Source organism: Scatophagus argus, chromosome 7 (assembly GCF_020382885.2).
Source record: "Scatophagus argus isolate fScaArg1 chromosome 7, fScaArg1.pri, whole genome shotgun sequence".
Taxonomy (NCBI): domain Eukaryota; kingdom Metazoa; phylum Chordata; class Actinopteri; family Scatophagidae; genus Scatophagus; species Scatophagus argus.
This window is the reverse complement of record NC_058499.1, coordinates 8879096-8905223: the sequence shown is the minus strand read 5'-3', so window position 1 is coordinate 8905223 and position 26128 is coordinate 8879096. Positions and strand designations below refer to the sequence as shown.

The 26128-nt window shown below is 41.2% G+C and overlaps 1 protein-coding gene across 2 annotated transcripts; it reads right to left on the bottom strand.

The window, feature by feature from the left end:
- LOC124062498 (LHFPL tetraspan subfamily member 3 protein-like) lies at positions 1-21943 on the bottom strand. 2 transcript variants are annotated; one of them, XM_046395295.1, is made up of 4 exons: positions 20801-21943; positions 3584-3820; positions 2478-2506; positions 1-1471 (listed from the first exon to the last, which is right to left on the bottom strand). In XM_046395295.1, exons 1-3 carry the CDS (start codon positions 21225-21227, stop codon positions 2490-2492), a joined length of 681 nt encoding a protein of 226 aa, XP_046251251.1. In that variant the 5' UTR covers positions 21228-21943; the 3' UTR covers positions 1-1471; positions 2478-2489. The 2 variants fall into 2 exon arrangements, with proteins under 2 accessions (XP_046251251.1, XP_046251250.1); XM_046395294.1 differs by having other exon boundaries at positions 2-1511.
- Positions 21944-26128: the final 4185 nt, after the last annotated feature.

Sequence of the window (26128 nt, the reverse complement as noted above, 5' to 3'; positions counted from 1 at the left end):
TTAAATGTCTCTTTAGCAAAAATCAACTTGAACAAAATGAAGCAAAAAAACAACAACAACAAAAAACAAAAAAACAACAGTGTTTTACAGTGAAAACCTTTATTAAGTGTTCATATATTCTTAAAGGAATCTCTTAAATTGCTCTAAGTTAATCTCCTTGTCCATATTTGCTAATTGTTTGGTATCTATAGAATATCTATTTACACAGGAACATATCCACAGGTGAGGCTGGGACAGGCCTTACTTATCATTTACCATTAAAGTTCAGTTCTCAGGCACACCAGTCTCTATACACAACATCCATCATGTTACCCTGTATGTCCCAACAAAATAAAGTGAGATGGGGGGGCAGGGGTTCAGTAACAGAAAGAGAAAGCTGGACACAAAGACAGAGACAGACAGACTCAGCTACGGAACAGGACAGTTGTGTATGAGGCTGCCATATTGGTTCACTAGGCCAACAAATGCAACACATTCACACCAACATGCACGTATGTGCACGTGCTCACACTCACTCATGCAACCGCAGACTTCCTGACACACACACACACACACACACACACACACACACACAGTCCTAATAGCCCCCATCACAGTGTAAATACCACAGACTATAAAATATCAGATCTCTCCTCAAACTGTAGCACTGTGCAAAGTTAGCTAGCAGGGCATTGAATGGATTTAGGTAAAATTCCTAGAACATCTTTAATATTCACTGTACATACTTTGTAATACAAGTTTTTTTTTCTCTCAGATGGTAGTATTCTTATAAAACAGTCTTAAATATTTTTTCTAGTAAATGAGGAGGATCCATGGGCAAAAGGAAGAAACTAAAACTTTCATGTCATTGTCAAACCTTACATATGAAACACAATAGATTTACGTCAACCAGCTATTATCTGAAAATGAGCAGTTTCTTCTTTTCACAAATAAAACATGACACACACATTCTGACGGTGGTACACACGGCTCAGTGTTAACATAGTTTAATACTTGTAATTACAGAGTTTGTTGATGTTTTGTTTGAATGTACTGCATGTGCACGTGTTGCAGAGTTGTATTTGTGCATATGAGTTGTGAGGTGGCGCAAGAGTGTGTGTATGAGTGTATGTTTGTGTGTGTGTGTCTGTGCTTGTACTGCAGGTGTACAATAGCAACCCTGTGCCTTCGCAGGTAGGTAGTGGGTAGTCCGCATACTTCTTAACAGAATAACAGTCTCTGCCCCTGTCATGGTCTATCAGATGATGTGCAAGGGTTTGCTCGGTAGACACGTTGGGATAAAAGTGTATTGGGCTCCATCTAAGTGCTGGGGGCGATGATTTAGGGACTGCAAGCAAAATGGATGGACATCAAGGGAAGGTTATTCTGGGTGTTTGGCAGGTAGATGTGACAGGAAGGCTGGCTGGTTACTCGATAATCCTCTCCTTCGGAGACCTGGGTTGCCTCCCTCTTTAGAGCTGATGTTGAGGGACTGGTACATCATGAAAACAGACACAAGGAAATTTAAGAACCTGAAAAAAGGGAAGTAAAAAAACTGTTTGGAAGCGCAGAAGGCAGTTTTTTACGCATTTTTGAGATCATTGTCATTTACATGGGTATTTCATTTTAAATTTCTACTAACTGATGTACCAAAGGGAAATATAGCATTTTAACTTTATTTGACAGATGCAACTTCTAATTCTAATCACTTACATTAAAAAACAAAACAAAACAAAACCAAAAAAAACATGAGATCAGTTTTGAGAACAAAATGCATTGTTAAAGATTAAACCACTGGTTCCCAACCTTTTTGACTTGTGACACTTTACAAAACAGCAATGTATAGTTGGATCTCCTCATCATGTTGTAGTATCTTTAATTAACAGATCGAGAGTGATTTCCACTAAAAATAGTTTTATTCACATAACTGTTCAAGGCCTGAAGAGGTAGAAGTATCCAATCACAAAAAGCATATATAAACCCACCCCATTAATCACCACTCCTACTTCTCTAGCAATCTGACTCTAAAATCCAAAAGCTAACATTAAAGTGTCATAGCTGCGTCAGTATTAACACTCTGATAAAGTCACATGTAATAATATATTGGTCACAGGAGCTACTTTTAGGTGGATGGTTGCTGTATATTGCTGACTATTTTACATTCTTGTAGTAGTATTTTTACTTGAGTAACAAATCCACCACTGACACTGAAATACTTTCTTTGAGTATTTGATGCTACTGTAAGCTTTTCCCCTCCACCATGTTTATTTGATATAGTTACTACTTAGTACATATATTATATTATGGTTATCTGAGTTGTAGCTCCAGTTTACATTACATTTACAATATTGTATCACTCATGCTGATAAAAATGACATTTCATGGCTGTCACATATTAAGGAACAATGATATTGTGCATGCTTACATACATTAATGAGAGGTGACTGTCACACAATGATAAATCAACATTTCAAGGGGCATATTTTGTCCTTATTTACCTAAAGTTCTGGTTAGGCGTTGCCTCCCTCTGCAATCACAGAAACAGAAAAAAATATAAAAATAAAGTGAAACATAAAGGTTCTACAACACGTACTCAAGGTCAAGATATTAACAGAGAACCATGTTCACATGTTGCCAAATAAATGCACCCGTCACTATGACCAGTTGTACTGCACACGAACACCAGTAGATGGCACCAGGAATGAGCTAAATGATAAAACACTATTGAGCTGCAATGAATTATTCATTCCTGACACATTCTCCAGAGCCCTAGACTAAGAAAGAGCACATCAGAGGCTACACAGTGAGGCTAAGTAGTGCCTGGTAAAGCTACCAATAATCCCATTCAAGTTTTCTCCTTTATGATATTGTCTACTGATCTTTCATCTTTCTGTCATATTAATCTGAAAGCCACCATAGTTTGAGCTGAGAGGATAGAAACTGCAAACATTTCTCACACTCTGTAGAAGATATTATAAGAAAGCTCCTTTTGAGCCTTTAAAATATCTGCGTTTTAGTTTTCCTTTCTCCCCACTTTTGTTTAATGTGTTGTTGTTTATTGAGAGACATACCTGGACCCAGGCCTTTTCACAGCTGTGTTAACTTGTGAGAGTGTACACTATATTAAACCCATTATTCCAAAGCAGGCTCATGCTGTCCTTTTGGTTAATGCTGACATTCATTTACAACTTCTAAAATGTAGATTTGGTTTTATAAAAGCTTCATCAAAAGCTCATTACATCAACTTTGAGCACACCAGATGAGATCCTCATGTAATCTGTTAGCCAAACTAGCATATGTTTTGTCACTACTTAAAAGAGTGCCAACCTTCTATTTTCAGTCCACTGGAAAGTCACATGGGGTTTGATGAATGAGGATGTTAATCTTTAAGCAAAATATCCAAATCCAATCCAAATCCAAAGTACACTTGTTTACTTTAAGGGTAAAAAAATGCTGGCAAGTGCTACACTAAGTCCCAGTATGCTCCTGGACCTGGACCTGAACCTGCCTTTTGTTTCGAGTGCTGTGCACAAGTGAAGATTGAATTTACAAAAGAAGATCGATAAAATGTCACATTTTATCAGATTATATAGTACATTCTCACCCTTGCTCTCAGCCAGCAGCTCTTCTGTCATGAGTCCATCCTGCCGGTTCCCCAGGACGAAGGCCAGGAAGGAGAGGATGAGAGCATCCAGGATGCCCATAATAGCCAAAATGTAGGCCCAACGCACTGAGCAGGCTCCCAGGCTGTATTTGTCTGTCTGCTCGCCGCACATCCGCCGGACCTCGTCGCTGTCCCAGCCATCGGGATATATCATACAACCGAGCACCAAACAGACACCTGGCAGAGAGTGGGAGAACGTCAACGTTAGGCGGGACAGAGGGCGAGAGTGAGGCAGGAGAAAAAGGAATAAAAAGTATAAGCAGAACAAAAATGAGTCTGGGGAGAGGGAAGTGCAGAGTAATAAATGACTCCAAGGGGTAATGAGATTTTGTGGGGAAATTGGGGATAAAAAAGAACGATAATTTCAAGTGCTTTAAAAACCTATACCCTCGTATTTTCCTCTTTGGAAATTTTGCTCTGTTTTGATTGCATTTAACACAGTGATTTTCATTCACTCCCTCAGGTGAGAAATAAGTGTCTGGGCACGATGGAGTGCCAGTGGAGGAGCCGTAAAAACAGCAGTAAAAAACCACAGGAACAGTTATAGCCAGACACAACAGCAGCTAGAGACTGAAAGTGTATTACCAGCTCTGATAAAATGAAATGTCCTCAAAAACTGCCTGTTTCTTCACATTCACCCAGTTTACTTGTTTTGTTACACAACTTCATGGATGTCTCTAAACCTCTTGGATTTTAAAAAGTGGTAATATTAGATTTTAACTGGCTGCTCCTCATTCTCAGCGGTTGGCCAAAGGGTAAAATCTCTCATCTTCAATTTGGATCTCTCTCATCTTCAGTTTAAAAGAGATTCTCCTCTGCAGCACAAGAAAAACCGAAGGCTTGAGGCTCCCCCTCCCCTTCTTCGGATTTTAACTAAGCACTTCTCAGTTTCAGTTTTCACCCGAGGGGAAAAAAAATCTCTCTCATCTTCAATTTGGATGAGGTTCTCCTCTGAGGTGATGTTGCAGCAGAAAATCAGTAGACTTGGAAAAAGAAGCTGACTGCACAATTATCTGAGTGCATTGTGCATTAATAATAAAACACACACCCCACTTCTTCTTCTTGAAACCCAAAGCACTCGCTTGCTATGTTTCATCCCTGAATGTTGCTTGTTTACGTATTAGGTTTTTGCTTTTGAACATGTTCTAGTTTTCTACCCATGAAATCTGCACTTCTTAAGACCTACATGCTGTGTTTATTTGTACACCTTTCAAACAGAAAAGTATGTGTAGATAAATTATGTGTATATGTCCTTTTTTGTGTCTTTGCTCTGGCTTTTCTACAGTCTTACAGCCTAAAGTGAGAACAATACGCTCTCTTCTCATATGCATACACAAGCTGCCCACACGAACGCATTAAAGCTCTCATGCATATACACGCACACTACAATTTGTTACAGTGGTGCTGCAGTCTTTAATATGGCTGAGAGACATCAGGGGGTGTTGAGAGACGTTTTGGAGACAACAAGTGAGAAAGAGGGAGATTACAGAGCAGAATATGCTGCAGACAAATTGATATTCTGGACTCTTCTTTTATTTCTCCCCATGGCTCAAACCATCAAAATATATTCACATGCACACAGCGGTTCAGAGAGCAAGGTCTCAGGTGCTTATTCAGACTCAAATTGACAGATGATGAAGTACTGCGACTAAATGTTCTATTTCAGACATTTCTATGCCGTTTGGGTCAGATATTATTCCTTTACATTGCTTAATAGCTGAGCAAACACCCTGCGATTATGCAACAGACATCACTGTCATACTTGGAAGGTCAGTGGTCCAAATCCAGGGTTACATGTCGAAGTGTCCTTGGACAAGATCCTGAACCCCAAACTGCTCCTGAGTGTGTGAGCAAATGGTTTATCGCTGCTGATGAGCAGGTGCCACCTTGCATGTTATCCTCCAGTGTATGAATGTTTGCGTGAATGGGTGAATGATGGCTCGTGTTGTAAAGCAATTTGAGTGGTCAGTCAGACTAGAAGAGTGCTATATAAGTTTAGTCCATTTAACATTTCACTATACTGTAGCAGTAACATCAGGGTTGTGCTACAACCCTTTTATGAATGACTGGTATTCTGTAGCACTCATGAATCAAGGGACAGAGCCTTTTCACTCAAGCAAGCCTTGACTTGGCCTTGACAGGTTGTGATGGGGCTTCTCTGGGACACATGTCACTCAGTCCACCCAAGTGCTGTTCACAGTATGGCATCACAGTCTGTCAAATGTCCTCTTGGGTTCAGTGCATGATTCAGCTTCTGACTGAATGTCACTGAGGCCTTGAGGTACACAATGGACAGTGAAAGGACAGACAGTGAATGGGTCCACTTCTGTCTGCTTCACCTGAAAGCAAATTAGCACAATCTGTCTGCCTGCCCACCTCTTACTGACAAGTCTCAGTCATTGGTACACAGACAAAGACAGTAGTTGACTATCGCTGCAGAGGCTGCAGAGGCTGCAGAGGCTGCAGAGCAGGCCTTGGACAGTACATTTAATGTATGTGGCAGCTGTGTTGAAATAAAACCATCTTTCCATCTTTTCTGTAAAGCATCTTAAGGCAAACCAAAATATTATTTTCGCTACCTTATTTTGGTTTGATGCAGTCGGTGCAGAAGAAAGGAGACAAAGCTGCCTCTCTGTAAAATAGACAAAAATTGTAGCTTGTATGTCAGATGGTGTCACTTACAGCCCAAACCTGAAAACAAACAGCTGTTTGAAAACGCAGTAATTTCTTTGTCAGGTTTGTACTGATGAATTTCTGGTTTTATGATTTTACTGTTTCATTTTATGTCACATGTTTTATGTCTGCCTTTAAACCTGTTCTAAATGTTTTTTAGCCACTTGGGGGCAGTGGACAGTGAACTTTTCAAATAGAGTTGCTTATTTACACATCCTGCAGTAATGAAGCAACATTAACATTTAACATTAACGTTGCCATTTGCACAATACCGCAGTACTGTTTATATATCTTTATTCTGATTGTTTATATCTTTTATTCTGATTGTTTTTTATATTTATATGGTGTTGTTTTATATTTATAGCATTAGGTATTTTGTTAGGTTTTGGGCTTATACTGGGACCGGGGAAACTAATTTCGTTCCACCTCATGTTTCTACATGTGTGAAATGACAATAAATCTCCTTGAATCCTTGAATTGAATCCTTGAACATTTACTTGGAGTTGTGTTTGTGGCCTCCCTCAGAGTCCTGCCAATATTAGCTCTTCTTTTAGCTCTGTTTGTGGCTCCTGTGAACTTCTGAGGGAAATCTGGCTGTTTAGCTGCTAAATGCTCCACTAGGTTGACCGGCTCGTTGCTAAACGAAATGTGTCTGTCTTCCATTTGGTGCTAAGCAGTCTGCTGCATTCGACACTGACATAATGAGAGCAGTGAGTGCGTTCAAAACAGTTGTTTTACGGGCGAGCAGCTAAACAATGAAGTCGAGAGGAGCTGAGGATGATTCTGGTGATAATTCTCACTACGACTGACCCTTTTCATGTCGTCACATTGTGTTCACGCTGTCATTTCATCATGGCTATCATAAAAATTTGGATTGCAGCCTTTTTAAATATCTGACTGAACTCACCGTCAGCTGTCATGTTAACTGTTAACCCTACATTATCTAGGTGCTCCTACATTGGGGGTTTGGGAAATGGGGGCTTTTTCACCTTGGAGCAACAAAAGGTGTAATGTGTGTAACAGGTGTCACTTAACAGAGGGGGTATCACGGAAAGACCAAATAACTTTTGATATTCTGTGAGTCAGTACACATTACTATTCTCTCTCCCTCATGATGCATTTACTACAAAGGCAACAAAAGCTTTTCCAGGTCCTTCTGGGCGTCTCCTGCATGTCTTTGGCTCGATTCAGCTGCATTCATGAATATTACATTGAGACTCAGGAGGGAAAGAGAAGAGGCGCACAGAGCGCTGGAGCAGGTGAGAAAGAAAGAGTGTGTGGGTTCAAGAAAGAGACAAATAAAAGAGGTGCACAGTGACAAATGCTGATAGCAACTGGGCGAGGCGGACCAAAAGACAACAAGAGCAGTGAAATATCTGTCACAGTCGCTACTAAACGCTGTAAGATATCCACTCCAAAGCCTGCCTCTCTGAGGGACGCCCTGGTGAGGATTATACCAACAGAGGGTGCCACATATGCTGCGTATGGTTCGAGGAGGAGCACATGTCCTCTTCATACACTGCAACAGCAAGCCAGGACTCAACTAATCCATAACCACACAACACAACCCTGCTGGCCCAGTACAGCATCCACTTACATAATGAGGAGCTTAATCAGTGAAGGGAATCAAAGACAGTTAAATATAATACACAACATGGCATTTAATCTTAAAAATACTTTTCTGCATGTATAGGATTTGGGAATCCATTAATAATATCTTAAATAAATAATTAATTAAGACCTTAATTGAAGTCACCAATTTGGAGTGTATAAACACATTATAAATGGTTCATAACACACTGTAATAACTACATCTCATTATCGGTTGGTACCTGCTGGCTTCTCCCACTCACACTGCAATGGAGCAGAACTCCAGTAGTAAATGGTGTGCTGCTCCAAATCCTGGCAACAGAAATAACAGCACTCCTGACAGAATGCAGCTGTCAGTCGCAGCAGAGATGAGATTTTAACTGACGGCATTATCCTACCCTTTCAGCTTTGCCCTTCTCCCCGTCTCTATCCTGCGGTCTCTGGAGACCGGAGGAGGGCAGCAGGCAGACGTAGAGAGGGGGAGAGAGAGACAGAGACAGAGAGGAGAGACAGATTATGATGCAGCGTGAGGCAGAGATACATGGGGGGGAGGAGAGGTGGTGAGAGACAGCCCATGTAGGGTGCCGTGCTGTGGCCCTGTGTGTGGCCGCCAGCAAGTACCCAGCGCCACACTAACGTCACGAGCACTGGCTGCCATATGCTAGAGCCCCTCGGTGGAGCTATTCTCAGCTTTTACTCCTTTCTGTCCTTTCCACACACACACACACACACACCTCTCTGTTCGTCTCTTTGCTCTCTATGGGAACACGGGGATCATGCGAGTGGAAACTGGACTGAGAAAAGGTTGCTGGCTCACAGCAGCTTATGTAAGAGACTGTAGGTAGGGCAGATTAGGTGCGAACAGCACCACAGGAAAGTCTGAGGCCAGCCAGGCAGATGGTACAGAAAGGTATGATGGCAGTAGATTTGTCAGAAGCACACGGTTTTATCTTTCCAAAGAGACGACCAAATCCCATCGATACTGAAAGAATCCCATTGCCTCATGTAATCTCTATGTGTGTCTCTTGCAAGTAGTCTAGGTGACTGTAAGTCCAAAGCGACAAAGCAGCAGCTTGATTGGATTTTTGTGCCTGGTTTGCAGACAAAGAAAAACAAATCACAAATACTGTACAATGCCTTTGAAAGGAATGGTTTCACATTTTACTGTGTTGTCAGTGTTTCGGCATGTCATTGATTGCACTGGTTGGCAGATGGAAACACACAGTTATTTGTATTTCCTGCTCTTTCCATCGCTTACACATCTGAAGCACATCCAAGCAGCCGTGAAAAGGGATTCACAATTTTTTTTAAACTCCCATTTTCTCCTCTCCTCATTTAAATAACTGTGACAAACTGAATTATGCATCCACACATCCCAAACTACTCCATCTCATGCTGTATATCCATGTCTACCACACGCACGCACAGACATCTATACAAGTGAACACCGCGGCTTTAAGTGCTGAACATCTTATTGTCACTTCTCATAGTGACACATCTTGGTGCTGATGAATAAGTGAGTGTGTTTACTGAAGCGTCAGCCTCTCTGGTGAATGAGCCAATGGCTGCCAAAGTGGCATTTGAGGCAAAGTCTAAAAGTCAGCTCAAAAAAAGAAAATTGGCACAGACACTCTGAGAACAGCTCTGAGTGTTTCCCAGGGCTTCCCATGATTATGCGTAGGTAAGTTTGCTTTAATGTAATAACTGATGTTACACTCCCACAGGTGAAATGGTGACCTGAATGTGGGCAAAAATCTAACATTCTCTTCCGTCTTCTTCTAACAGAAAGAAAACTGATGGGAAACTCAGACAAGACAAGAAGATATACGAAAAGGCGGTCAACTTATTACTCATATCCAAAAAGAACAAAATAACTGGTTGTGATTATTCACCATTGGCTAATAATGTGATTCCACAGGCCCTGAAGACACGGTTCATCCCTGATGCTTGTTGTCTGCGTTGCTGTTCTCAGCATTAAGCTCCAGGCAGAGTGAGGTTCCTGCCAGTGCTGAGGCACAGTGTGACAGCATGGCTGAGTGTTTGGATGAGTCACGTCGCTGAGACTGGAGGCAAGCAGCCCAAACATCACTTTGTGGGAGAGAGGTGGGAGCGGCAGCGATAGCCTTAAGTTTCAAGGACCAAAGTTGGCTCTGCGTGTTTCAACGGACTGATGTCGAAGTGCATATATTTTACATTTCTGCAATCCTTTTTATTTATTATTATTATTTTTTTAACTCACACTAGATGTCTGGGTTTCCTGTGGCTCACCTGTTTTTACAAGTTGATTTTCAAAGCCTGCCTGTTCTTTTGGCTTCCTTACCTCAACATGTTTCATGGAATTTCATGCATTCTTCCATTAGCAGTTTGCAGGTTCCAACTGCATTTTACAAGTCATTTTACAAATCAGAAATCTGTGCAGACTTCAGGAATTACATAAATATTCAGGCCTGTCATTACAGAGCAACTTCTGTGAGCTTGATGCTGTTGAATAATCAGGGTCTAGAATGAAACTAATTCATCTAATCTTTGCCATGGCCAGTCATAACGCAGTGTGGGCAGCATCAACCCCCTTTTCATGCTGGAGAATTACGATTTCTCCCTGGCTCCAAAGATGAGTGGATAACTACCAAAGAACGATGGCCTAAGACTGTGACAATGATATGCCATAATTGCATCCAGATAAATGGGGCTATTTAGGGTTCATAATCTATATAGTGTGACTAAAGAGTGTGAAAAAATGTCACCACTTACGTCCAGGTTTGTGGTGTTGGATGAAAAAAGAGGGTTATAAATGTGAGAAATGTGCAGTTATAGAAACACTGAATTGTTTTACTTTGTTAGTGTATGTGTCATTTTTACATGGCTGCGAGAGAAAAATAATGAGAAATATGTAGGAGTTAGAGTTTCATAGACAGGAGATGAGCATTTGTTTTGACAGCTGGCCGGACACAAATTTAAAACAGTTCTCTAAAAAATAATAATAAAAAAAAAAAGTGTCAAGGATACAGCGGAAAGTGGAACAAGAGAAATGTTAAAACTGACTCCAGCTATCTCCCCTGGAAGATGAGGAGCATGGTTCCTGAGATGAGCTGTCTACAGTCCAAATCTATTTCTGCCTCGGTTGCTGGCAAAACTCGCTGGTTGCTAGAGGGGAGCAAGGAGCTTCCAGGCATCCTCTGTATCCTTTTCTGTCAACATCTTCAGCAATTTTCTGCATAACGAGCACATAATACCCATAGTTCACCTCCCAATTCAATCCAAAAGATTAGAAGGACCAAGAAAAGGCTTATTTCAGCAAATCATCTCTGTTTTGTGCCAGGACAAGTTTCGGAAAAACTTTTTAATCATCTTGCAATGCTGCAAATAATCATCCCACATGAACACAATGCATATTATAGTGTACCTGTAGGCTGCAGGAAGCGCGTTGTCTTTTACAACAGGGAATAAAACCCAACTAGAAGGAGATCTTTAGGAATATCATTTCAACTACAGCTTCAGAACAAGCCTGAAAGAGAAAAAAAGGGACTGAGAGAAGAGACAGACTGAAAAAGACACGTCCGTCTATCAGGAGAGGATGAAAAGGTTGAAATGTCTCTATGAGCACCCACACACAAATACCCTGAGTCAGTCGATCAGTTAAACAAGCAACCGCATGGAGTTGCACCAGCTCTTCATAAATTCATCACCAAGTTTCTTCATGAAGTTCTTCCTAATTTCTTAGTTTCATATGAGCGACTGACTACAACAGGTTACACCATTAAAATTACCGGCAATTACTATCTATCTATCTATCTATCTATCTATCTATCTATCTATCTATCTATCTATCTATCTATCTATCTATCTATCTATCTATCCCTTTGGAGCTGATGATCAGTGACTTGTCCTCTTTAAAAGCTTTATTTTAATCCTGCATACTTTGGCAAAATCCTATATATTCAGACAGCGTGTGTGTGTGCCGACTCTTAATGCCCACTCAAACCATCCGGTGAGACGACACCTCCTTATTGCACATTGATCGAAACTGGTGTTAGAAAGGAGATCCGGCTACCTACAGATAAAGCAGGACCTACAGTGGGAAGGACACAGGGTGCTGTGAAATTATCGAGTGACTACACTCAAGCGAAGGTTGACACCAGAGTGAGACATGTGCCTCTGTAATGAATGGAGCACTTTAGGTTAAATCACAGGGACGGATGCGGAGGTAGAGGGAGGAGGGAGCAGAGAGACGAGTCGCAGGAGGTGCGCAGAGTGAACTGCAGTGAGCAAAGCAGGAGGGAGTCAGGCTGGGGTGGAGGGCTTATGTAACAGGTTTACATGTGACCTGTACCTCCACAGAGGATAAAGACTGGCAAGGGCAAAAGGGGATCAAAAGAGACCTTTGAATTCTCTGTGAAAATACTGAGTGGACCACCAGCTCCGTTGGCCTGTGGCCCCCCGTTATACTATCCCATTCGGGGCAGCAACAGGGGCCCAGCCGCTCCGCGTTTCACCGGCCTGGGGCCACCCGTGACGCTACCCTATTCAGGGCAGCGACAGGGGCCTGGCTGCTCTGCGCAATTTTGATGCCATTCAACCTGCATGTGGCACAGAAAAATTTTACATTTTTCTTCCCTTAAGTGTGCATGTTGTTGCCAAACCTGGATATTTCTAATTGGTTTTACTCAGGACATTTGGTACATTCGTTGCTGAAACTCTTTGAAGGGAAATTTCTCTAAATCTCTTTCTAAATCATAGAGCACAAGGGGTGTGTTTCTTATGACTTACCAGTAGATGGCATCCTGAAAGAGGCCTTGTCACTCCAGTGGCGCTGTTTTACTGGTCGAGGACATGAGACGCTCTATAAAATTAAGCTTATCTCAACTGACATGCTTTTTATATGTGCTTAAAAACGGTCTGACACATTTGTCGCACTGCAGGCCTTTTTTATATGTTTAACATGTGAGTTTAATGCTGTCTGTGTGTCCTTTTGCCTCTTGTACAGCCTTTTCATTTTGCCTGTTAATGCATTTAACAACTGGGAAGTACTCTTTTGCTGTTGATACAGCTGTAATAAGGGATGATATTTTTTTTTCCTTTTTGAGTTGACAGAATTTGAAATGACATTTGAACCATTTGCAGGTGATGTATTTTTTTACTTGTATTCCATGAACAACAATTATTTTATTTCCTCTGTGGAATAAATCAGCAGCCTACCCTCCCTGAGCTCTGGCCCAGCCAGGCCAGTTCTGAGATAACAGGGATTAATTCCTGCAAATCTATCATCCACACGAAGCATAGGGGAGCTGTGATGACTGGGCTGGCATTTAGAGTTTGTATTCCACAGCACTACACCCAAACTCACAATGTGTGGGCTAATTAATCAGCATTGATCTGTTTGGTTTGATCCAAAAAAAAGAGAGAGTTTCTTAAATCAAACCAACTGGTCTGCATTCACAAACAAGTATTAAATCAACAAACTGGCATTATGGAATAGCAGCACGTCCACCCCTGTGAATATCTAACTGAGCTGGAAAGACCTCGCCATGATATGCCACACTATACATGAAAATTACTATGTATGTGTGTACAGCATGTGTCATGGTGTGTGTGAGTGTGTGTGTGTGTGTAGGTATCCACCATCCATTCTCTGTTCACCGGCGGCAGGACTGTGAACTGCATGGACGATGATTCACGATGCATCCTGCTGGCTATAATTAGGCGGTTCAATTAGCTGTATGTATCTCTTAATTACAAAAACGCAGTGGAAGTGGAAGGGTGTTGATTTGAAAACTGATAACCTGAACAGACATGAGCAAAATGGGTGGCTGTGCGAAAAAAAGCAAGAGGAAATGAGAGAGACAAATTTAAGGAGAAACACACAGACATAAAAACAGCTATGGCGAGTCACAGCAGTGAGCCTCCCTATCTCACCTCTGAATGTCGAGCTGCCTGCCGCGAAGCTGCCTCATGTGGATTAGTGCACAGGGCAGTGCTGTGCATCCAGCTGATTTGATTCAGAAAAGACCGTTGGTCTTCACATTCATTTTCAGCGCTGCTCTGGAAAGACTCAGTGAGAATACAGATTGCCTACGCAATTATCCTGAATCAGCTGTCATCGCTTACCACCTGACTGCCACTGTCATGTAAACCACACATCCAGCGTGGATTTCAGCCAAAGATTTCTCAAGCCTTTTTAGAATTTGAGAACAACTCTGCAGAGGATTAATACACTATATAGACAAAAGTATTCAGACAGATTTCTTTATTGTTGAATTCAGGTGTGGTATGGGAGGCTATTTTTCAGGGGTTGGGCTCAGCCCCTTACTTCCAATGAATAGAAATATGAAAGCTTCAGCACACCAAGCACACCATTCAAGGTCCATAAAAACATGGTTGGATGAGTTTTGTGTGGAAGAGCTTGACTGGCCCACACAGATACCTGACCTCAACCCCATCCAACACCTTTGGGATGAACTGGAGATTGTGAGCCAGACCTTTTGGTCCAACATCAGTGTTTGATCTCACAAATGCTGCATGAATGGGCAAAAATTCCCCCAGAAACACTCTGAAATCTCATGGAAAGCCTTCCCAGAAGAGCGGAAGCTATTATAGAATGTGATGTCATTAAAGTCCCTGCTGGTGCAATGGTCAGGTGTCCCATTACTTTTGTCTATATCTTTCTGATGCTTCAGAATCTCTCAGGTCTTGTCTTGTTTTTCATAGTTAAAAATGAAATGCGCCTTATAACAGCAGACAGTATTTTCCCCTGCTGTTTCACTGTCTGCGCTATGCAAATCTGCTCCACTGAGTATCTCACTTGATGTGCTGTGGGGAGAAATTGCTCCTTACTCAGTGTGTGGCTGCAGCAGTGCGACTGACTGCATACATCAAGCTGCTTATCACGTGATGATGACAACTGGCAGCCTCCAAGCTGTCACAGACTGCTGTAAAATAAGAAAAAGGTCCAAGGTAAGATTAAACTCCCATCACAGGCTGCAGTTTGGATGTGCCAGTGTAGCATTTGTGAAGGTTTCACGTCAGTCTACTGCACATTCATACAATTGCATAAATTCAGACTACAAAGACTGCACAGGCAGGAGGTACCTGCTTAGCGAAGTTAATCTGACAGGCCACAGGTAATTTATTGATCAGATTAGGGGTATAATGTGGACATCAAGTCAAATCCCTCCACTATTTTTACCATTTACATAAAATGTCAGGTGACACTGTTGATCAGTCACTGGTTTGTTTCTCCTGTCCTCCATCCAGTTAACATAATTCTCATTACAATGCGTTCCAAAACTATGAGGCAAGCGAGTCTTCAACTAATATTCACTGTTACAGGAAGTGACAGACAAGTTTCAAAATCTGATCTATTACACTGGAAAGTCAACAGTTACTTTGCTTTATTACTTTGAGTTACTTTTACTGGGTTGCATTAATGTAAATGTAATGTAATGTAATCAAGGCTCAAGTTTGAGTTTGAGTTAATTGCAAATTCAGCAGTGGGTGATATTGTACAGCCTAATGACGGCTCTCATTTGGAAACACAGCCTCTGATTGGTCACCCGACTCAGCCTTAAGGCATAATGTTATCCCTTCCTGTTGTGACTGGACATACACACAAAAAATCAGTGAGCTAAAAGATGCTATAAAGCTCCTTGGAGGTGAGGGGAACTGCAGAGTTGGGTGATTATCTGCGAGGTCACCGTTGTGGACGCTGCATGTGGTTAGTGGTCCATTATTAATATAAAAACATTCATTCACCTACTTTAAGTAAAATCAATGGAGATGTGGTGCATTAACTTGGTCTTTTTGAAATACCTCACAAAGACAAACTAAATGGAGATGAACTGAATGGATAAATAATAATTCACAAGCTTTGATAAAGCAGTAAAATATTAACTTAAATCTTTAGGGTAAACACAACGCTGAGTGAAAATAGTCGAGCTGACTCACTTGAACTCAATGCGACATGCAGTCGTCACGCTGCAGGTCGTACAAGGGTGACTGACAAAAAAGCAGCAGAAGTCAGTCAAAGATGTAACTTGTTTATTTTGTTTACTACTTTGGGATCAAGACAATTGTGGACAAAGTTTAATAGGACATCAAATTTAAAGTTGCTAATTTATAAATGTAAATGTTGTTCATTTATATGCTAATTTTTACTATAGAATAATGTTGTTTGGAATTAGAACTGGGTAATTTGCTTTTTTTTACAATGATGCAAGTGGCCAAAAAGAAGTTAATTAAGCCCTGGGCAGAGATGGTTATGTATTGCATACAAAGGATGTGCAGCTCTTGTGTCTAATACATGAACGAGAAGCAAGCACCTGTCCATACGCAAACACAGGAAGGCAAATGTGACAGAAACAGCCTTTACCTCAGTCAAGCACTAATCTGCTTTTAAAGACCTGATAGGCATCCAGACATAAGTGCTCATTTGCAGCATTAACTGTAGCACACAAGTCTGATTCGTGCTGCAGTGGAAAGTGCAGCTCTGTGACAGGTGCTCTCATGTAGAGCTCCACCACTTTCCACCTCTGTGCTCACAACGTAATTCTCCTTTCATAACAAGCCTCTCAATAGAGCTAATGGACTATTGGAGTGAGAGCCAACCATAGAGAAACACAGACAATGACACACAGGAAGAAAGAAAGGAGGAAAGAAAGAAGGAAAGAAAGAAAGAAAGAGATGACCCCCAAAGGATCAGTTTGTCTTCTCTGAGCTCCGTTATCAGATTTGTTTTCTGTCTGCTTTCTGTCTGCCTTCAGACCTCACGCTCCTCTCTCATGTCATCTCCCAGTTTTTTTTCTCCCTCTTTATTGTCATCTGCTTCCCCTTTATCTTCTCAGCACTGTCAGGCGATGCAGGTTTTTGATGGATTGATTCCCCTTGACGAAACTTTACCCATCAGAGCTTATCTAAATTTAACTGATTTCTTAAAGGCTCCACTTGCTGCAGCAGTATACTGTTGCATACAGTATAATCATATACTTATATATTCAGTCATACATTCACAAGACGAAGGTCAGCAGTAAGATTAGAGCTGTAACTAATGATAAAATCACATTGTAATATGGCTTATACTAAAGTACTAATTATTAATTGCCAAAGTGGTGCATTGACAAGAAATTATTCTCTGACTATTTAGATAATTTATCAATTATTTAAAGCAATTTTTCAAGCAAAATGCTGTAAATCTTTCTCTATTTCAAGATTTTCAGTTGTCAGACTTTTATCTTTTAGCTTTTTTATCCTTCATGATTTATGACATTTTGACTTGTCACAGGTGGGAAAGCATTAACAACATTAAACATTGCTCTGTTCTGTTCAAGTGTCCCAATAAGTCATGACAACATAACAGCGAGCCAGCACACACAATACCAGGACCCTGAAACCAAGGCAGCTAAATGGAATTCAGCCATCATTCATTTTTTAAAATACCTTTGTTTTTCTAACTGTGATATGCCAAAATGTCACAATAAGAAAAGAGAAACCCGATGAGTCTTATATGACTGTCTAATGAAATAAAGTTTGAAACTCTCACACCATAAAAAATGAAGAAATGATAAGGATGCCTGTTTTACAACACAGTAAAAGAGCCATATGTATGGCAAAAGTACAGAAACTACATGTACAGTCGGATTTGGATCGAGTGGCCATCAGGAAAACACTTACCAAAAGTAGCTCATTGGACAAATGTTAATTGTGTTTAAATATACTTGAGCTTATCACCATAGAAAGTCAAGAAAATGTTGCAGAAATCACTGGATCACTGAAGTTTTAACTACCAAGACAGGAAAATAAAGTATATATTTGCAAATACAATTTGGTCATTTTGCTATGAATTCTAAAGCGTATATTTTGTTTCTTGGTTATTTCAGGACAAAAGAACAAGTAAGTAAATACAGTCCTTTGAAAACAGTCCAGTCCAGATCACCCACCCTCAGTCTGCACATTTGTTCTGCTGACTTTACGGAGCTTATGACTCTATGAGTATGACTCACATGTTTTTTGAAGGGAAACTCTCTCATCTAATATAGAAAACGGCTGGCAGCTGACAGAAGAGAGTAAGTGGGCAGGGTATAAAACAGTGAGGTAATTATCATTGACCTCACAGTCTTCTGAGTTAACTGGCTTGCAGACCCCTGAAGAACTGCAGTTATGGGACAGGAAGAAAGAAATGGACAGCACATATAATACTCGCTGAAACAGGTTTATGAAGAGAAATGGAGGGGAAATAGGAGTCGAGAGTTTAACAATAAACAGCGTATGAAAAGAGAGTGAAAAAAAGGGATAAGGTGGGGTCAAAATGAACAAGTGAAACGATTTGAGATGCACAGAAGGGTGAAACCGTGTAAAGGCAGTAGAAATAGATAAGGTAAAGGAGTTCGTGCATCGAGTACGTTGCTGTGCTCAGCTCAGCGGAAAAAAACACACGCTTACATCTGCATGCCATGGACTTGAACAGATGCACAGGCAGAAATAGCTCCGGTGAGGGAGGTAAAAGAAGGATAGAAGTCCATCTAGGGCAGGATGGACGCACGAGCACTTCTGCACTCAAGTTTGTTTGGCTGAGGTAGACATTTTGAGAGATCTAACGTGTCCTGGTGGTTCGCTCTCTCATCAAACATTCAGCCTTTTTTACCTGGGCTTCACAGAAAAATCTCTTCATGGAGATGGCTGAAGATGTGCGTGTACTCTCACAGACAGAGTCACTGGAGAGTAGCTTTGTGCAATGGGGTGAATTTGATATAAGATGTTGAGCGTTTACCCACAACCTTCTGACCTCAGCCCGAGGGGATTTGTGAAACCTGCTGCAAGAGTAACTTCCAGTATATCGCTTAAATAACATATATGTGGCCAACACATGCAGTATGACTTTGATAATAAGATGAGAACGTACCTGAATAGCCCTGTCTGCATGCTATTTTTGCCTGCAATAAGATGGGTGACAACAAGTCGAGACCGACCCACTGTCTCAATTTTAATGTCAGCTTGCATTATTAGAACAAGATGTGACATCCATTTGTGCAGCCGGAACGTTTCAGAATAGTGGATTAAGGCAATGGCTTCTTTCTTTCTTTCTCTTGCATGCACACACACACACACAAAACACACATGCCTCCAATTTATTACCATCATTACACTGATGATTTGTACGTTCCTATCAAAACGTCAGCTGACAGCAGACAGGGGCTCATTACAGATGCCAGTGGGCCACCTGTCCTCCACAAGGCTAGCAAGTGAAGGCAGCGTGAGTTTAACCTTCAGCTAAGTATAATGCAGTCTGACAGTGCTAAGCAGTCAGGCTTGCTCATTAGGCAACCCATGTGCCAACTAGCTGTGGTCAGGGTCTCCTCTATTGGCTTTCTCTTTCATCTCTTAGCTGCGGAAGTACAAAGCCCAGAGGTCCCCCTCATTAGACAGGCCGATTGCATTAATTCATCCCAACATAACACGCAGAGCTGGAGTTGGTCCAAATCATCCCCCCCCCCACCATATTCGTGTTTGTTTGCGAACAGGAAGCCGGCTGCTTCGACCACTGATACAGCTGAGTAGACAAATGTTTGGCAACGCTTGGACTCCTTTCAGATGATGGAGTACTCCGCTGACACTGGATGACATTAGCTCACAGTTACAGTGACAAAATGCTGCCAGCAACTGAACCACTGACCTCTTTGACATTTAAACATCCTCAACACCCCTAACTCTACCACACACACACACACACACACCCCTTGGCTGCAGATCACATTATATTTAGCTGCATTGTTGCTATTAGTGCTACAATATCGGCATCATCGTATAATTAGGAATGTGTTTTATGCAGTTGCAGACTCAAGTTCATCATCTGTTACCAGTTTATGTTATCTGTTATCAGTCTTTGATCTCAGTATGAAGGTATGATGATAAGCAATGTTCCTGCAATATATTATCCAGTTACACTGAGCAAACATTTCTGACCAATGGTGACAGGTGTTAAGCCCTTTTTAGAGATTTTAAACAACATACACAAAATAATAATAATAAAAAAAATACTATTAACATCAAGGTACCATTGACTCTGCAGTGCTCCGTAAAGCAAAGGCTGATTTGATCTCAAGGGCAAGAACAGGTTCCTGGTGTAAACAAAGTGGCTGCTACTGACCAAATATTCAAAACACAGGACAGGAATTAAAGATGCACCAATTCAACTTTCATTCCTGGTATCAAGTCCCATACTTAAATTGAGGGTCTCTGCCCATACAGTGTACCGATCCAAACCCAGTCCTCTCCAACACCTCACTGTGTGGACATCAATAGGATCATTTGTATGTAAGGTGACATGAGGCCAGTGATTGTGTGGTTGCTGAAAACTGTGAAAAAACAATCTGCAATGACTGGAGGGAAACAACTTGAACTGAATAATGACTTTGACATTGGTTTGGTCATTCCATGGTCAGTACCTGATGGGCTTATTAAGCTCAGTGATGGGCGTTGATGGTCACATCATTTCCTGTGATCTCTATGAAATTTCTAACAGGGATTTAGTGAGATATTCTGAAAGAATAATAGAATAATAAGTGACGAAATGCCACATCTATGACTAAATCCGTAGCTTACACAATCAAAAAATAACAGTAAATTACTGTAAATGAAATAGTGACGTCCATCAGCTCCTCAGCAAAACTTCAGCACCATGGACAGCGGTCAGCAGTGTTGCTGTTTATATTTAAATATGTAGCGGTGTTCAGTGTAGCTGAGGAGATAACCGAGTAAAGCTTCATATCATCATAGTTTTATACCACACGCACACATGCGCTCCCTACATTTCTTGAATACAGTGACAATAAGCCCCTCTAAGCCCCTTTCAAGGTCCCTTCCAGGCCTCGCACTCCACTTTGGGAGACACAAAATCGTACTTACCTGATGCTGCTTGCATCCAGCCACAGATCTTGTACACGGTGGAGGTGCTGAGGAGGAAGAAGAGACTGAAGCAGCCGATGCAGGAGACAACCAGCATCATGGACATTCCAATGAAGAAGGAAGCGGCCTTGAACGCACCGGACGGGATGGCAGAGAACTCAGTGAAGCTCCCCTGGCAGGTCAGCTCTCTGGAGAGTCCGTCTCCGACGCAGTAGTGAAAAAGGCCGAAGTAGCCGGCCTGCGGCGTATCCACGCCATCCCCAATCCAATAGGGCTGTGAGAAGATGGTCACGTTAACGATGCCGAACAGGATAGTGAAGATGGCCCATAAAAGTCCGATGACACGGGAGTTGCGGACATAATTGGTCTGGTACAATTTCGCAGCTTCTGCAGACGGTAGCATTGATGCGGCAGATCCAGGTATCATTTTATGCAATCCCAAAGACTAAATGAATATTGCGATCTGCCCGAGCAGCGCGGCGAAGGCTTCACATTTAACACACAAAGCGTTTCACAGAATCTCCCCCGGAACAGCGAGCGAACAAGCGGAGAAATCTACGCCCGTGAAACTGCAACACAGCAACATCTGTCAGGCGCGATCAACTCATGACGTCGCATCCCAAAGCCAAGCGAGGAGCTACAGCGGAGTGCTTGAACCCTGGATATGGCCGAAAACTCCTAAAACTCAATGACTACAGCGGCAGAAACAGGTTCCCTCCCACTTGCTCCGCGTAGCCGTCGGCCGCGCACATCGCTGCCGCACCGTGTCGCTCGCCGATGCCCTTGAAAAGCCTCGAAAAGCCGACGAGCGAAAAAAAGAAATGTATTATTCACAGCGACCTCGTCTACACAACCTCTGATGCGCACGGTCTATATGAAGAGCAGGAGAATATACAGAAGCAGGTTATAGCTGTTATTTATCTGAACAGGGTCGCGTCCACTAACACATTATAGGGCCTTTACTTACAAATTAATGCAGCACACAGTAACCACTCAGAAAAAAATACGACGCCCAATTCCAGGATAGTTAAAACGGGAATTTATTTTTCCGGTTTATGGCAGCATCACCGGGCTGCCAGTGATGCTGGGAGTCAGTGAGGGAGGGGCGCAGAAGACAGGAGACGCACCTTCTGGATAGCGCTGCGCCAACGTCCACTGAGCTGATGAAATACCAGGCCTTATATCTACCAAAGGGTGCTGTCATGTCTGATTATTATTATTATTGTTATTTATTTATTTAGCAGGGTAACAATCTCCTAAATCTCCTGCGGTTGTCCTGCATGTCAGCGTTACCTGCAGCCACCACAGCTCGGCCTCACGAGGCGCTCGCCAAGATGTTACGTAACACTTAATGAGAAGCAAGTATTCAAGTGGGAACAAGCATTCACTGCACATAAATTAAAGAGTAGGCCCACTGTTAAGGCTTCATCAGAAACCTAAGCTCCAAGGGAAAAGCAAATTATCATACGAAGAAAACAGCGCTTGTCCTTGCACCTTAACAGTAGTGGTTGGTGTGTCACACATACTGTGCAAGTGCCCATCTTACATGGACATGGGGCTCCGATTATTGTTTAAAACTTTAAATTTTATAAGCTTAAAAGGCAACTACAATCCCAAATCTTATTCTTAGACCAGAAATCAGAGGAGGTTGAGGACCTTTTAGAAAACAAAATCACCCTTTGCTTGTCATGTAATGAAATACGCTTTATGTTCCTGCTCATCTCTACTGCTAATAATTGTGTTACCAAACATAACTGTGAACAGAAACAATTTTGAACTAATATAAATGTTCCACTGAAGCAGTTCCATCAAGTCTGGTTATTCTCTTGATTACTTATTGTAGGTTAAATGTGCTAAAATCATCATTTCTCACCACATATAACCTGACTAATGCTTGGTACTGTTCTACAACCCTTTAATTCATTCTCTGGGCTTATTTTCTGATCCCGTCCTTGTTTTGTTCCCTCGATGGCTATACTCTGCACAGTGCCAGTTGCTCATGGATTAGTGTTCAGAGGATTTACTGTAAGAGTTCAATGCAGATTTTTGAAATCACAGATGGATTGGAGTCTATGCACCAGAGTGAGAAGAGACGGCAGATTCATGACATCAGTGGCATCTCTACACCGAAACAGAGGTTTCACAATTTGGAAAACTTCAAAAAATATAAGATGTACAACCCTTTAGGTGGAATGCAACAAACAATGAACAATTACTATGCATCTATCCAAATATCACACCACACAGATGTATGAGCCTAATACAAATCTTTGTATGGATGCCAGAGACACTATGCTAAAATACTTTGATCAATTTAGTGGAGGAACATTTTGGTAAATGTTAGCTTTAAAAAGATAATGATAATGAACAGCTAAATCAGTGTTTGACCCTGATGTTGGTGCTTTGTGATTAATATGTCAGCTAGAGTATAATACAACACATCACCTTGACAACAGAAATAACTCTTAACAGCACATACTAGCTGGGGCCACACACATAACCAGAGTTCAATTACCTCTGTGCAGAAAGTCTAACATCACAAATGTATTGTCAGGCTTTTGTCAGGGCATCATTTTGAATTACTGGGTCTTCTTCTTTTGTGTCTTTTCTAAGGTAAGCTCCTGAACAGAGAAAAACAGGAGCCCGCCCCCACTTTAAAAGGCTTATGGTCTGCGTGCACAGCGGACATTTTGTCATGTTACAGCAGGAAACTACCAGGTGCATTACTGATTACTGCATTACATTTCGAGGAGGTTCTGCAGTGACAAGTCAAAATGTCTGCTGTGCAACCGATCCATTTGGAAAATTGTATTTAAAATCAATGTGAATCATTATTCTAAAGAAAAATTAATCAGACCATCTGAAGTTGACTGCTTTGATAATTTTCTGTTTTTTTTTGTTTAGAAAACAAAATGAAATAATAAAAAAGCTGTGCTGTCAGCAACACCCTGTTAGATTGCATTGTTCACCTAAATATGCATATGATGCTGAGCTTATTCATTCATTTTGACAAAAATAATAACAATAATAATAATGTGAAGTCATTGGATAAAAAGTAGGCCTCATCAGATGAAAAAGGTGTGATTTAAGTGTCTGCTAGTCTGATTCCTATCCTTATTAGCTTGGCTTCATCTTGGCTATTCAGTTTAATACAAAAACATTTAAATTTATCCAGGTTTTAGCGCACATTGCAAATCTTTCACTGCAGATCCATCTGCTATGTAGTACACAAATTTATTTGTTCCTGATTGAGACTTAACAAACAACCTGTCTTGTTTTTGTAGAAATGTCAGGAAGTGTCACACTTGCAATCACACTTGCATCACACTTCCAAAGGGATTTATTAAAGTACTGTGCAGGTGGTAATTTTACATTTTTGGATTGATATTGAAGTAAATACTACATTTTATAACTTTATTTGATCACAGTATTGAACAGTTATTTTCAGCCAGGATTTTCTTTTCTTTATCAAATATTTTTCATGCACAACACAACACAACACCCAGCTTTTCTTACAGTATTTGTAGTACTTCATCTGACCACCAAGGGTCAGTGTCGCCTAACATTAGACCGTGATACAGGCAGCTGATAACATCTAAGAATGTCGCACTCTGCCTCATAAAATGTAAAGTACTGCACCAGAGACATCAAATAGCGTGCATTATGTTATGTCTTTCTGAAAGAAATGTTTAGTCATGTTAAGTTATAATGTGGTTAAATCTGGCTTGATACAACAAATGGATCTGCAAGATGGTATTTGATGTCACTAATCTCTTGTAATCTATCTTCTGAACCATGTGAGAATCAAGGCGCAGACATAAAGGCCATGCCTCTCGTGCTCTGTGCCCTCTGGACCATCACTCTCACTAAGCCTGCTGCTGTGCATATCACAACGGAATCAAGTGGGAACCAGCTTTGGCTCTTCTATTGTGTTGCTCGATGTTGACACAGAGCAGATAATAACAGAGTTACCACTTCAAGTTGTCCATAAATCTCTATGTACTATAATTTAACATGATCTGGGGTTATTTCAACCGCATCTAAGTAGTAACCCTACCAACTGAGTTAGTCTGTACTTGTTTTGGCTAATGAAAAAAAGTATTGTCACACATTCTATGGGCTTCCTCAGCTGAACTAGATTACTTCAGGAGGCAAAAGCCACTGGACTCAAAAGAGAGGATGAAGAGTGTGCTATGACAGTGAATTGGTCAACATTTGCCAGGAAAAACAGAGAGATTTTAGAGGCAGTGCTGGGGCAGGAGAGGGAACGGTGCCTGAGAGAGTTGAAGAGAAAGAATGGTTGGTAGAGGATGAGAGAGATTTGCTTCCATGAATTTTGGGATGAAAGATAGGCTTGTGTGAGTGTAGTGTGTGCGTGTGTGTGTTTGTATATTCAAGAGAGAGAGAGAGTGAGTGGATGCCAAAGAGAGAAAGCCTGGGTGTGTTGAGATAAGCATGGGTTGATGTGAGGTTGTTGTTTTCCGGGCACATTGTGGTGTGCATGTGCCTGTTTAAATGTGTGCACGGAACGGCTGTGACTAGTTATATAGCAGTGATTTGGGACGCCATGTAGTTCTTTCTGAAATGTCGACCCTAAATGGCGCCACTCTCGATAAGCGTCTCTCCTCCTCCCTCTTGCTCAGTCTCCTTTCTCTTTTTCCCAGATGCTGTTTCTTCTTCAGAAATGAGTGATTACGCATTTCCAAGTTTCTCAACTGTTGTTGTTACTTTTTTTTTCTCTTATCTTCCTCATGCTGGGATTAGTGCCTGTTTATGATGTCTTCCTGCCATGCAGTCACTACTCAGAGGCCCACGCCACTGCATAAACTCTGTGCAAAGACTAAATTTGTTTTCTGTGATGGTGGATGGCAGAACTACGTGGGTTTGACCATCTGTTGATTTGTATTTAATTCACTAGGCGGACATGAAATCTGTTTTGGTACGCTGTGCAGGATTTTACAATCCTGACAGTAAATTAACTCTTTAATTGGAAACCTAAATGTACTCATACCACAATGTTCAGCTAAACAAATAATAACATTAAGTTCATCCCATTAGGACCATCCCTATTTTCTTATAAGTTAACTTACTATTCATTTTAATTAGAGAGCCTAAGGTGATGTCTTCAAATATCATAAACCTCAAAAATGTTCAAATTAAATGATATGAAACATGAAAAAGCAGCAAATCCTCACATTTGAAAAACTATGAACAATATATATCTGACATTTTGACTTGATTAAATTACCGAAACATTTAATTAATTTTCTGTTGATATTTGACTATTTGTTACAGTTTTACCTCCAGCCAGTCAGGCTACAGTCCAAT